This window comes from Sceloporus occidentalis, unplaced genomic scaffold (assembly GCF_023333645.1).
Source record: "Sceloporus occidentalis isolate IW3139 unplaced genomic scaffold, rSceOcc1.0.p SCAF_4, whole genome shotgun sequence".
NCBI classification, from domain to species: Eukaryota; Metazoa; Chordata; class Lepidosauria; order Squamata; family Phrynosomatidae; genus Sceloporus; species Sceloporus occidentalis.
The window spans coordinates 71,380,500-71,393,816 of NW_028316984.1; the positions used below are offsets into that span (position 1 = coordinate 71,380,500).

General features: G+C 42.0%; 1 protein-coding gene across 5 annotated transcripts in view; it reads right to left on the minus strand.

Annotated features, from left to right (window-relative positions):
• Positions 1-776: 776 nt before the first annotated feature.
• EPB41L5 (erythrocyte membrane protein band 4.1 like 5) overlaps positions 777-13,317 on the minus strand; it is a 96,793-nt gene continuing 84,252 nt past the window's right edge. For 3 of the 5 annotated variants that reach the window (XM_089520301.1, XM_089520299.1, XM_089520302.1), the window contains exons 23-26: positions 8,865-8,942; positions 6,904-6,957; positions 4,880-5,013; positions 777-4,375 (exon numbers count right to left, since the gene is read on the minus strand). In XM_089520301.1, the coding sequence (XP_089376427.1) occupies positions 4,318-4,375; positions 4,880-5,013; positions 6,904-6,957; positions 8,865-8,942 (324 nt within the window). In that variant the 3' untranslated portion in view covers positions 777-4,317. The remainder of the gene's footprint in view (positions 4,376-4,879; positions 5,014-6,903; positions 6,958-8,864; positions 8,943-13,317) is intronic. The other 2 variants (XR_016280885.1, XM_089520298.1) reach the window with 2 other exon arrangements.

Sequence of the window (13,317 nt, forward strand, 5' to 3'; positions counted from 1 at the left end):
TTTTCTTCAGTGCCTTATCAGTTTCACAAATCCTAAACTGCTCTACTTTAGTCTGTAGAGCAGTGACAACTTTAGCTGTACTAACACCTTCATGAACAGCCTTGTATTTATATATATTTAAGCATATTAAACCCTTTAAAAACAATTTAAAACATTTTTGTGTACATGTTATTCACTACCCTTCAAAAATAATGTTTAATGAAAGATTTAAAGTTGAGGAACAGTGAATTATTATTGTCAAAAGGACAAATGTATACTTATTGAATGGCTTGCAGCATGATTGAGTGTTAAACTCCCTTCAGGCACTCCAAAACATGTGCCTACCCCAACCCTTTACTACATCTCTTGACAAGAAAGGCAGTAAACCCATCTGCCTGATCACGGGTAAGTGCTTCTTCAGATTTTGCCATCAGCGGGGTTGCAGGTGGTGGTGGGCATACAGGCCCATATCTGCTCTCAATACTTAAGTTTTTGAATGGCCGAAAATGGCTTAATGTAAATTTAGTGTGCATCTTATCTGCTGCAACTATGCAAGCCACATGAATTTGGGTTCCATATGTACTTCCATCTTTAGCACTCACAGCCTTTTAATGAAGTGAGGGTAAAATGCATTGAACCTGGAAATCATTTTCCAGATAAACATCTGCCATCACAGTTCTACCATGATGTTTAATTCTGATAGAAGAAAAAACAGTACTACGAAAGACAAAGAATTTATAGACAGACAGGAACTCATGGAAGCAGCAGATTTTGCCAGTATTTTTTGTAAACAAGTTTTAATTTAGTCTCTTGCTATATCTATCTTTTTCAATAAGGAGAACACAGAGAGCCAGTCATTTTGAACAGTTGTGTTATATTTAGAAACAGACTACAACATAATCTGTGACCAATTTCAAGTGGACTATAACTCACAGTTATTGTTCCCATATACAGATGTTCAGTGCAGTTATTCTAGCACAGTTTATACACCTGCAGCCATGAAACATAGTGCATCTAATATGTACACAATACTTAAAAAAATAAGTTATACTTAGAGCAACTGTCAAGCTCTACATCATTTAAAAAGTTACAAATACAGCAATTAGTGAATGTGGTTCTTTAACGAGATACTCTAACGCAACAATTCTTACATACTTTAAAGTAAGTTTGTCCAGTTGATGGGAAACAAGTAAGAGGGAAAAGGAACTGGTAATCAAAACACTTGCTGTTCCAGTAGTGTCACTACAGAATGATACATGAGGAATACTGTGTCTTCCCCTATGCCGTTCATTTTACACAAAACAAGTGAAATGTGCTTGCAGAGGATAAATGTTTGCTGAAAACTCATACCACAGAGCTAAGCATTTCAATATTTATTACCATAAAAACCTAAGGCCTGGTCCAGCCTTCTTCAGGTATGTTGGATACAGCACCCACCAGCCCTTAGTTGACTATTGCAAATAACATACAAGGTGGATGGATGCCTGATCTGGATGAGTCTCAGTTTATGCAACTATGGACCTCACATTTGTTGTAACTGTTGCATATGATTTCATCTGCTGTAGACAAAGGCAGGCACCTAGTCCTTCAGCATGCAGATAGGGCAGCCATTTTATAAGTGTGTGAAGTGAGTCTAAGTATGGCCACACAATTTGATCAGTTTGTGTAAACTTCAGTGTGATGTTATTAGGCCTGGACTGGCGAACATCTGACCTTCCAAATACTGTTGAGCTCAAATTCCCTTCAGCAGTGGCTAACCTGGCCAGTGATGAGGTATGATAGGAACAGTAGTTCAGCAACTACATGAGGGCTAAAGATCCTCACCTCTGCAGATGTTACTTTACCTATGTTTCTCATTGTGACTCCTGTTCTCACCGATCTCTTCCAACAGCCTTCCTCAACTCCTTCAGGTGTGTTTGACCTAGTGTCCTATAGTTTACAGCCTGCTAGGCAGGGATGATGGGAGTTGTGGACCAATATGTCTGTAGGACAACAGACTGGGGAAGGCTACACCACACAAACTGCATGTTTGAACATTGCCTTGTTGAACTGAGTGACAACAAGGGCTGTATTCCATTCCCTTTCCTACCATAAGCAAGATCAGATTTATTGGGGTATAGCAAACTGCATATTTTGACACTTCACAGAGATCATATAGTTTACTATTAAATGGAGTATTAATATAGATTGTTATGCTTCTTATCCTGTGCCTTTCCATCAGCCAAAGGAAATAGAAAATTTGATCATTTAAGTATGTTTTACTGTGATAACTGGGCAGGCAGCAATTTGGTAACCCAACTGCACTTCCCAGCCAGAATTTCAAAACTGAATTAGGGATGCACACTTCTTAGAACCAACTGCCCCTTTCCTTTCCTTATGGCTTGCTGAGGCCTTGTATCAGTCAGGTAATAACAGCCATAATATGGTTGTTAAAGGCTCACCTTCTCTATAAATCAACATGTAACATTCTATAAAGTGACTAGACTTACAGTTCTCTAGAATTCTTTACAAAGAAGTAAAACAAACATTTTGCAGTTGGATTTTTCTTTCTCCTCATACACATGCTGCACTCCAGTGTATGCTACAATAAATGGGGACATGGGGATTGGGGGACACAAGAGTGGACAAGCTATTTACACCATGGATCTGTCCCACACAACCCTTGTAGATGTGACAATGCAAATATACTAGGAGGTTTCTTTTGACTTGGGGTGCTTTCAGATGAAGCTTTTATCCTGTAAAGGTCCTGCTTCAAACAATAAATTTTATAGCAGGTCAAGATATAATTTTATTCCAGTTATATGCTTCCATGTTTTTCCTCTTTATCTTCCATCTTTTTTTTTCTATCAGAAAAAAATTTAAAAGAAAAACATGGGACAGATACATAACACCTTCCAATTGATGACACTAGGAACTGTCCATCTGGAATCATCCCCTTTTCCACTAAATTAACTGTGATTGCACTGTAAAGGCCATTTTGGATCAATGAAAATGACGGCATTCATGCATCATACATCCTTTTGATAATCGGAGGTGAATTCTGGGACTAGGACATCACCACTATGTCTTAGTTGTGCATTACTGTTTTAATTATTCTCTGTGTTCAAAGCAGACATTACATTACAAAGAAAAAGTCCTACATGTGAGTTAAAACTGAAAATCACTTAGCTCATCCAATTAAACAGCATATTTCCTGAGTTTGTGGTAGAAAAATTGTGCTATTGGTCTAAAACAACCAGCTCTTTATTGTACAGAAGGAGATGTTTTTCTCTAAATGCCTAGTCACTGGTTAATTTAAAGAAGGTAGAAGGGTTGTTGGCATGCTTTGCTTTTCCAATCAGTACAGACACATTCCGTTTGCAACCTCACTTGAAAAAAAAGTTTAAGATCGAACACAGAAAGGACATTAACTCTAATTAATTTGTTACATTAACATGTAATGTCTGCAATACAAGTGTAATGCACTTTGTAGAATGGAAACTGAAATATTCAGAGAACTTTAACAGCTTCAGATTATTTCTTCCCAAATCTAAACATCATCCTGTGGGAAACTACAAAGGAACATCTCCTTCTCTTTTCATTTCTCCCCCACAGAAGGTACGCTTATAGCCTATCTTACAGTATTTTAGAGACAATTTATACAGAAAGGGACAGAATGTGCAAATGTTCCACATACAAATGGCTGTAGCTATAAAATGTTTGATAGAAAGTTGCTTCCTTGTCCAGACTAGAGAGAGGAACCTGCAGATGGTGTAAAAGTTGCTAAGGTGGTCCTGTGTTTCAGTTCCTTCCTTACATTGTGAGAAAAAGTACAGAATCTAGAAAGTGGATTAAGGCCAACAATATTGGTCAGATATCAATATAAAAAAGATCAGAGAATGTGGTTACATAGAAAAAGAAGAGGTTGCTCTATTTTTTTAAAAATGTCATCAGTAATATTTGTTCTTACATCAACAACCAGCAGATGGCCTTAGAAATTCTAATCCTTCCATTTACTGGATGCAAGTAAACTTAGCCAGATAATGGTTAACTGGCTGATCACAGCAATCACTTTCTATTTACATTTATAAATCAGCAGTGTTCTATGCAATACTAATGGATGGAAACCTCATAGACTTCATTACGTATCAGAACTTGTTCCAGTGTATTTTATGAAGAGATGCTCAGGCTTACCAGCAGCTCTTCGTCCTATAGTTAAGTTCTAATTCCAGTTGAAAGGATCCACAGTAAAACACCCAGGCATTTCTTTTTAACCATGGTCAGAGCATTGGTTAATTTCAAGAAAGTCCTTTCCAAGGTCTTGCCGAAGAAGCTATGAAGATGAGACTTTACTAAAGCTCAGAGTTCAGTGGTGAGTAAACACTTTGGCCCTGTTGTAGCATCTTCGGCAACAGGACTGAAAAGAAAATAACATGTTATGTATTCATCCAAGGGAGGAGATAAAGGGTGGTATAATGGGAAAAAGACTCTTCTCCTGCCTCCTGAAACTAGAGAGCAAGCAAAACAATTCCAGATATGGGTTGCGTCTGCACTGCAGAAATAATGCACTTTGTTGTGGTACCCGAGATCTCTGACAGAGAAGGCTGAATATCACACAAAACTACAAATCCCAAGATGCCATAGCACCAAGCCATAGCAGTTAAAGTGGTGCAAACTATATTATTTCTGTAGTGCAGATGCAGCCATGGTCATCCATATAATACTGCAATGCCAATTTTGAGTTATTATTTCACAAAGGACAAGCACAATGAATAGTCATGATCGGTTTTAAGATGTACCATACAACGGGCCAAGAGTCATTAGACTCCACTAGCATATATAATAAAGTACACATACTTATAATAGGAGAGTAAAATAAGATTTAAGTAATTCTTTGCAGCAGCAAGGAGAAGATCCTTACCTGGGTATGATTTCAGGTGTGTACAGGGGTGGTGGAGAGCCAGCTAAGACTGAGAGTGCCTCACTGCTTCCTTTTGCTGCCTTAAGAGCTAAAGCAATGTCATTCCCCAAAGGCCCATTAGAAACCAGTCCACTCTACAAAACAAAAAAGAAAGAAAGGGAGCTGGCACAGTAACACAAATTAACATGAGAAAAGACCAGTGTATTGTTTCACAAAATGCATGTTATCTCCCCGCCCCAAAAGAATGTATATTATCAGTCGCAATAACAATAACAATAACAATAATATAGAAGGTCAGGTGGGTATGCCGGCTGGAAGAGATCCGTTTTTAGTGCCTTCTTAAAGGCATCTAGGGTCGTGATGAGACGGACCTCCTTCGGCAGATTGTTCCATAACCTGGGGGCCACAGCTGTATATGCTCTCTTGGAAGTAACTGTTAGTCTGAACTTTGGGTAGTCTAATAGATAATTCCCTGTTGCCCTGATGGTGCGGGCTGGATTGTGTAGGGAGAGGCGTTCCCTCATGTAACTTGGGCCCAAGCCACGTAGTGCTTTAAAGGTAACAACACTTTGTATTGCACCTGGAAGCTAATTGGCAGCCAGTGTAAGGATTTTAGGACAGGTGTTATATGATCTGACCTGGAAGTTCCTTTGATCAATCTGGCTGCTGCATTTTGAATTAACTGAAGCTTCCGAACCTGGTACAAAGGTAGCCCCATGTAGAGCGCATTACAGAAGTCTAAGTGAGAGATTACCAGTGTGTGTACTACCGTTTCAAGGTCCTTTTGGTCCAGGTAGGGACGCAGCTAACGTATCAGCTTAAGCGGGTACCAAGCACTCCTGGCCATCGCATCCACTTGAGATGATAACTGTAGAGATGGGTCCAAGAGTACACCCCAAGCTACAAACTTTGTCCTTAGGGGTAAGTGTGACCCCATCCAGGACTGGGTGACAAATCTCCGTCTCTGGACTTGGGGTGCCTATCACAAGTACCTCCATTTTCGCTGGATTCAGCCTGAGTTTGTTTTCCCTCATCCAGCCCATGATAACACAACAGCAGAGGAGGAATGGTCACATTCTTGCCTGCACATCTCCCTTTCTCTAACTTTTAGTTCTGTTTTTCTCAGGCAGCCTTATTTCTATTCTCAGACTGGCTGGGGAATTGGCCTGGAGTGAATTGTAGAGGAGGGGGGTGGGGGCAGGAGGGTAACAAAGGAAAGCAAGATAGGATTTGTCAGGAAGAGTCTTGCTCATCATGTGAACTGGGTAGGAGAAGACACTTATATCAATGGCAGTTGTTCTTCTGTCACTGAGGATTACTTCTGTTTCTTTTGCCAGCTCACAGCTGCCGCTACCCCATCCTTCACTTTACAAGGAAGACATTAGTTTGTGCAGTCCTGTCTTGACAAGCCCTGTTAAGACTGAAGAAAATTAAAAGTCTTGTTCTTTTTGGGGGGGGGGGGGTTGCCTGGAAGCAGATAGGAACAGACAGATACCACAGCTGGCTTGGGCCACCTCTTTACCAGAATTTGGAAAGAAATTTTTCTGGATTACAACCTTCTCAAGCCTCTAGCCTTTTTGGCTATGGGTCATACTGGCTGGGGGATTCTAGGAGTTCCACTCCCAGAAGATAACTTTTCCAAGTTCTGCTTTGGACTATATCACCCTCAGCCATAAGAAAGTAGGATGGTTGGAGGACTTGGGGGGGGGGGGGGAGACGACACCCTCCTTGTCAACATGGCAGACTTTCCCAACTTTAGGTGGCCTCCTCCATGTTATTTCACTCTTGAGTACAACAAAAGTAGGTGGAAACATTTCAGAAACTTCAGTGTACATATATTCACAATACTTTGTACACTGTTGTTGTTTTTGAAAGGGGGAGGGATGCTCTTAACAACATAGTTGAGATTACTTTCTATGCTTCAGTTACTGCCACTAGTTGTTTTTTAGGCATCATTTATTTTTAAGTGACCTCCTGAATATAAAGTTAGAAAAAGATGAGAAGTCTCTGCTGTTAAGTATTACCCAATAACTTACTGGCACTAACCACCTGGGCATAATTGTGGGTGGAGAAGACACCTAAAAATCAGAAGAAAACAGAATGTTAGATACACACAAAGGCTTTGAACTATTTTCTTTGCTCTCGCAAAACTCCCCAGTTCTCTCCTGTTGCTATGTTTTGTACATTACTATCCCATGTAGCTGAACAGTGGCATAAGTGTTATCACATGTCAAAGCCCACAGAAAGAACTTAAGTCTGCTTCTGAAGAAACTCTGCTCCTTGCACATCTTGGATCTTGATGAAACTAGCCTCGCTTCTTCTGATAATCTAAGGAGATGGGAAGATGGATTAGCACGGCACTATCTCCTCAAAAGGAACCCAGGGTAGCCAGGAGCAGAACCCGAGCTGCTTCCTCCTCATTCACTAAGGCAGGGATGTGGAACATGTCCCCCTCCAGACTCTGTTGGATTGCAATTCTCTTCAGTCCCAACCTGCACTAAAGCCCCAAATTGCACTAAAGAATCTGGAGACTAAGTGTTAATCTAGTACTAATCAGCTGATCCTAGCTTCCCAAGCTTTTGCTCCATTTTGTCAAGAGAACCCCACTTCATAACAACACAAATATCAACATAGAGCAGGACTGGGTAATTCCAGTGAGACTAGGGCCCCCTTTCTCAAGTGCTCAAGGGGTGCATTTTTGTTTTAGCGTGTGGGTTTCAGAGTGTTGGTGGGTTTTGTTTTGTAAAAATATTTTTATAACATTTTTTTACATTTTAAAAATTAAAAATACTGTCTATTAATTTTAAAATCAATAAAAGAAAGTATCAACAAACGTATAATAAATTAATTGCCTAGAGTTGACAGCACAGACAGAATCATTTCAAGAGACTGAGGATGTAGCATAACCCTTCCCCAGAAGATGATGGTGAAAAGAGCCTCATATCATCACCAACAGGTCTGTGTGCCTTGAAGTCACCTGTTGACTCATAGTAACCTCATGAATTTCATTGGTTTTTCTTAAGCAAGGAATCCTCAGAAGTGGTTTTGCCAGTTCCTTCCGCTGAAATGTAACCTACAGCACCTGGTATTTATTGGCAGTTGCCCACCCAAGTGCTAATCAGGACTGACCCTGCTTAGCTCTGCTGCATATATTGGTCTGCTTCTTGAAGGAGTGGTTCTGGGTGTTCAGAGCCAGGCTCCGTGGGAAGGGCAGGGGATGATGAGGAAAATGCTCTTCCCTTCTCCATATCCTGGTTTGTGTGTGTGGAGGGATTACCCCTTCCCATGGCACACACAAAACACCTCTCCACCAAATGCTGCTTGGCAGCACTCTGTCACTCTGGTTGTGATATGCCAACAAATTTTTGTAGCATACCATAGCACCACAGGATTATGTTGTCCAACCAGTGATAGCTTGCTTTTGTTTAGCTGATCTAAAGAGATACATGGAGCGGCTGAGAGCTGCCAGTGGCAGGTACATCACACTTTGCTCATCCTGATAAAGAGAGAAGGTAAAAACAGCCATTGATAACCTAAACCAGTGGTTCCAAAACTTTGGCCCTCCAGATGTGTTTGACTTAAGCTCCCAGAATTCCTGATTGTTGGCCAAGCAGACTGGGGCTTTCGTGAGTTGAAGTCCAAAATATCTGGAGGACCAAAGTTTGAAAATTACCAATCTAAAACACTAGCAAGTTAGGGCTATGTTAAAATTAAGCATTCACCTTAACTTTGTTTTGTGACAGTGCAAGTTAAAAACTCTAGAATGTTTTGTTGTTAACAAACATGGTGTTTTAACATGACATTACTAGCTAGAGGCTCAAGTATAAGAGAACGCATTCATGAGAAACTAGCTCAGACTGATATTACTGCGGAAGTAAAACTGCCTTGTCTGGGAATGATGGAAGCATAAATCAATCAAGCTTTCCTTCTAGAATTATCAACAGTACAATGAAATCATTGAGTTCCATTTAATTTTCACTCTTACCCGAGGCATAGCTTCTGAAAAGTCAATTAAATTCTCTGTCTGTGATGTTAACAAAATCTCGATATCCTCTGGAGAGTTCTGCAAAACATAAGAGTTAATCAAATTATAAGCAGTCACCAGACAGAGCTGTTGAGTGCTTTATAGTATTTCATTTGCTTTTGGAAAAAAACTGGACATTGTTGGACTCAGTTTCATGAACGTTCCCTCTGATGCAGTTATTTGCCTCTGCCTCATATGATAGTTTAATTATGTAGATCCAGTGTGGTGTAGTGGCTTGGATGCTTGGAACTCCAAACCAGGGTTCGAATCTCCACTTCCATGGAAACCTGCTAGGTGATCAGTCCGGCCAGAGAGAGGAGAAGGAGAGGAGCTGCTTGGCAGCCATTTTGAGACCGTGTGCTCGAGACCGTGTGCTCGTTGCTGAAGGGGCGGAGCTTCTGTGAGTCACATCTGTGAGTCACAAGGGGGCGGAGCTAGCAGACTAGCTTTATATACCAACTCCCAGAGCCTTCCAGAACAGTCCGGCCAGAGAGAGGAGAAGGAGAGGAGCTGCTTGGCAGCCATTTTGAGACCGTGTGCTCGAGACCGTGTGCTCGTTGCTGAAGGGGCGGAGCTTCTGTGAGTCACATCTGTGAGTCACAAGGGGGCGGAGCTAGCAGACTAGCTTTATATACCAACTTCCAGAGCCGCGCGCCTAACAGCGCGCGAATTTTCGTTTTCTTTAACTCAACAACTCTGCTCAAGTGGCATCAGGTTAGAATCAGATATTGAAACAGAACCTTCCCTTTAAGTGTAAGATAGCAGCCAGTACTTACCTTTAAAGAAGTATTCCCAATAGATTGACTGTTATATTTATTACTAAAGGCTTGCAGTATGGACAACGAGGGATCTGCCGCAGTCACCAGCAACTCTTGTGGGATGTTTCTCTTCTTGCCTACAGAAGTGGAGAACTTCACATGCACCAAGTGCAAGTTGGTAGCACTCTTGGAGGAGAAAGTGCAGCAGCTGGAGTCCAGAGTAGCTACACTTCAGCATATTAGGGAACAAGAGGATTTCCTGGACTCAATAGAACTAACCATCTTGGATGAGTACCACGCAGAGGAAGATGCTAGGGTGGAAGAGGTCACTTGCCAAACAGAGGAGGCAGACAGCTGGAGGAATGTCACAAAGAGAAGTAAGCCAAGAAGGGATTGTTCTGAAAGCTTGCAGCTAGAGAATCGATTCGAAGCTCTTTCCCTTATCAAGGAGGATGAAGAAGAGCAGCCTGGACAGACTTCTGGGACAGAGCAGGGGAGCCTGAGAGTCCCACCCGAGGGAACAGTCGCTGCTAAGCCTCGGAGGAGGCGTGTGGTCGTAGTGGGGGACTCCTTGCTGAGGGGTACAGAAGCAGTGATTTGTAGGCCTGACAAGATGTCTCGAGAGGTGTGTTGTCTTCCAGGTGCAAAGATCCATGATGTGACAGAGAGGCTGACAAGACTGGTCAAGCCTATTGACCAATACCCCTTCCTTTTGGTCCACGTGGGAACTAATGATACTGCAAGACACAGCATTCAGAACATCAAAAGGGATTACGAGGCGCTTGGTAGGAAGCTGAAAGGAATGGATGTACAGGTTGTCATCTCGTCTCTTCTGCCAGTGGAAGGGCATGGTCCAGGAAGGGAGAGGAAAATAGCAGATGTGAACAACTGGCTTCGCAGATGGTGCCGCCGAGAAGGATTTGGATTCTTCGATCATGGGCTGCGGTTCCATGAGGAGGGACTTCTTGCAACGGACGAGTTGCATCTCACGCCAGTTGGAAGAAATGTTTTTGCCAACAGTCTCAAGAACTTGATCAGGAGAGCTTTAAACTGAGTTCCGAGGGGAAGGGAGACAATATTAAGGAAGGCGAAAGGGATGGCGAAAATAGTCAAACTGACATAGAGGAAACAAGGCAAACAGTGCAAGGACCCAGCAGTGGGAGGCAAAAAAACTTGCACAGGCAGCAAGTAAAAGGGAACCATGGTCTGCGATGTCTCTACACTAATGCACAGAGCATGGGAAATAAGCAAGATGAACTCGAACTCCTAGTACAACAAAGCAAATATGATATAATAGGCATCACTGAAACCTGGTGGGATGAGTCTCATGATTGGAATGTGGAAATAGAGGGGTATAACCTTATTAAGAGAAATAGGCCAAACAGGAAAGGAGGAGGAATAGCACTATATGTCAGAGATATTTACACCAGTGAAGAGATCCTGGACATCAATCATGGAAGCCAGGTGGAGAGCATCTGGATAAGAATCAAAGGGGAGGGAAACAACAAGGGTGTTACGGTGGGAGTCTACTACAGACCCCCAAGTCAGACTGAGGAATTGGATGATATCTTTCTAGAACAGATGACCACACAGTCAAAAAAGAGAGATGTAGTAGTGATGGGCGACTTCAACTATCCTGATATTTGCTGGAAGTCAAACTCAGCAAAATCCTCAAGGTCTAGCAAATTCCTCACTTGCCTGGAAGACAATTTCATGGTCCAAAAGGTGGAAGAGGCAACAAGGTGGTCAGCTATTTTAGATCTGATCCTAACCAACAAGGATGACTTGGTTGATGGGGTGCATGTGGTGGGATCCTTAGGTGGAAGCGACCATGTTCTCCTGGAGTTTGTTATACAATGGAGAGGAGAAGCCAGGCAGAGTCAGACACGCATCCTAGACTTTAGGAGAGCGGATTTCAGTAAACTTAGAAAAGTATTGAGGGCGATTCCATGGTCAGAAATACTAAAAGATAAAGGAGTTCAGGACGGATGGGACTTTCTCAAAAGGGAGATACTGAAGGCACAATTTCAAACAGTTCCAGTGAGAAAGAAAAACGGGAGGTGTCTCAAGAAACCAGGATGGATGACTAAGGAACTTTCAACCGAGCTAAGTTTGAAACGGAACATGTATAAGAAATGGAAAAAGGGGGAAATCACGAAAAAGGAATTCAAAGAAATAGCAGGTATGTGTAGGGGTAAAGTCAGAAAAGCTAAAGCGCAGAATGAACTCAGGCTTGCTAAAGAGGTTAAGAACAATAAAAAGGGCTTTTTTGGATATGTCCGCAGCAAGAGGAAGAAGAAGGAAACGGTAGGGCCACTGCGTGGAGAAGATGGCAAAATGCTAACAGGAGATAGAGAAAAGGCAGAATTACTCAACACCTTCTTTGCCTCAGTCTTCTCAGAAAAGGCAAAGGGTGCTCAACCTGAGGATAATGGAGCAGAGGACAGAATAGGGGAATTTCAGCACAGAATAAGTAAAGAGATAGTAGAGGAACACCTTGTTAATCTAAATGAATTTAAGTCTCCGGGACCAGATGAACTCCATCCAAGGGTATTAAAAGAACTGGCAAAAGTAATATCGGAGCCATTGGCAATCATATTTGAAAACTCCTGGAGAACAGGAGAGATCCCAGCAGACTGGAGGAGGGCAAACGTTGTCCCCATCTTCAAAAAGGGGAAAAAAGAGGATACCAACAATTATCGTCCAGTTAGTCTGACATCAGTTCTAGGAAAGATTCTGGAGCAGATCATTAAACAGAGAGTTTGTGAACATCTAGAAGGCAATGCCATAATCACAAAAAGTCAACATGGGTTTCAGAGAAACAAGTCATGCCAGACAAATCTAATCTCTTTCTTTGACAAAATTACCAGCTTGGTAGATGAAGGGAATGCTGTGGATATAGTATATCTTGATTTCAGTAAGGCCTTTGACAAGGTTTCCCATGACATTCTTGCAAACAAGCTTGTAAAATGTGGGCTAGACAAAGGAACTGTTAAATGGATCTGTAATTGGTTGACCGGCCGAACCCAAAGGGTGCTCAACAATGGCTCCTTTTCATCCTGGAGAGAAGTGACCAGTGGGGTCCCACAGGGCTCTGTCCTGGGCCCAGTGCTATTCAACATCTTTATCAATGACCTGGATGACAGAATTGGGAGCATACTTATCAAATTTGCAGATGACACCAAATTAGGGGGAATAGCTAATACCCCAGAGGACAGGATCAAGATTCAAAATGACCTGAATAGACTAGAAAGCTGGGCCAAAGCTAACAAAATGAAATTCAACACAGAGAAATGTAAGGTATTGCACTTAGGGCGGAAAAATAAAATGCACAGATATAGGATGGGTGACACCTGGCTGAATGAAACTACACGTGAAAGGGATCTAGGAGTCCAAGTAGACTCCAAGTTGAACATGAGTGAACAGTGTGATGCGGCAGCTAAAAAGGCCAATGCTATTTTAGGCTGCATCAATAGAAGTATAGTGTCTAGATCAAGAGAAGTAATAGTGCCACTGTATTCTGCTTTGGTCAGGCCCCACCTAGAATATTGTGTCCAGTTCTGGGCGCCACAATTCAAAAAGGACATTGAGAAACTGGAGCGTGTCCAAAGGAGGGCGACAAAAATGGTGAAGGGTCTGGAGACCATGCCCTATGA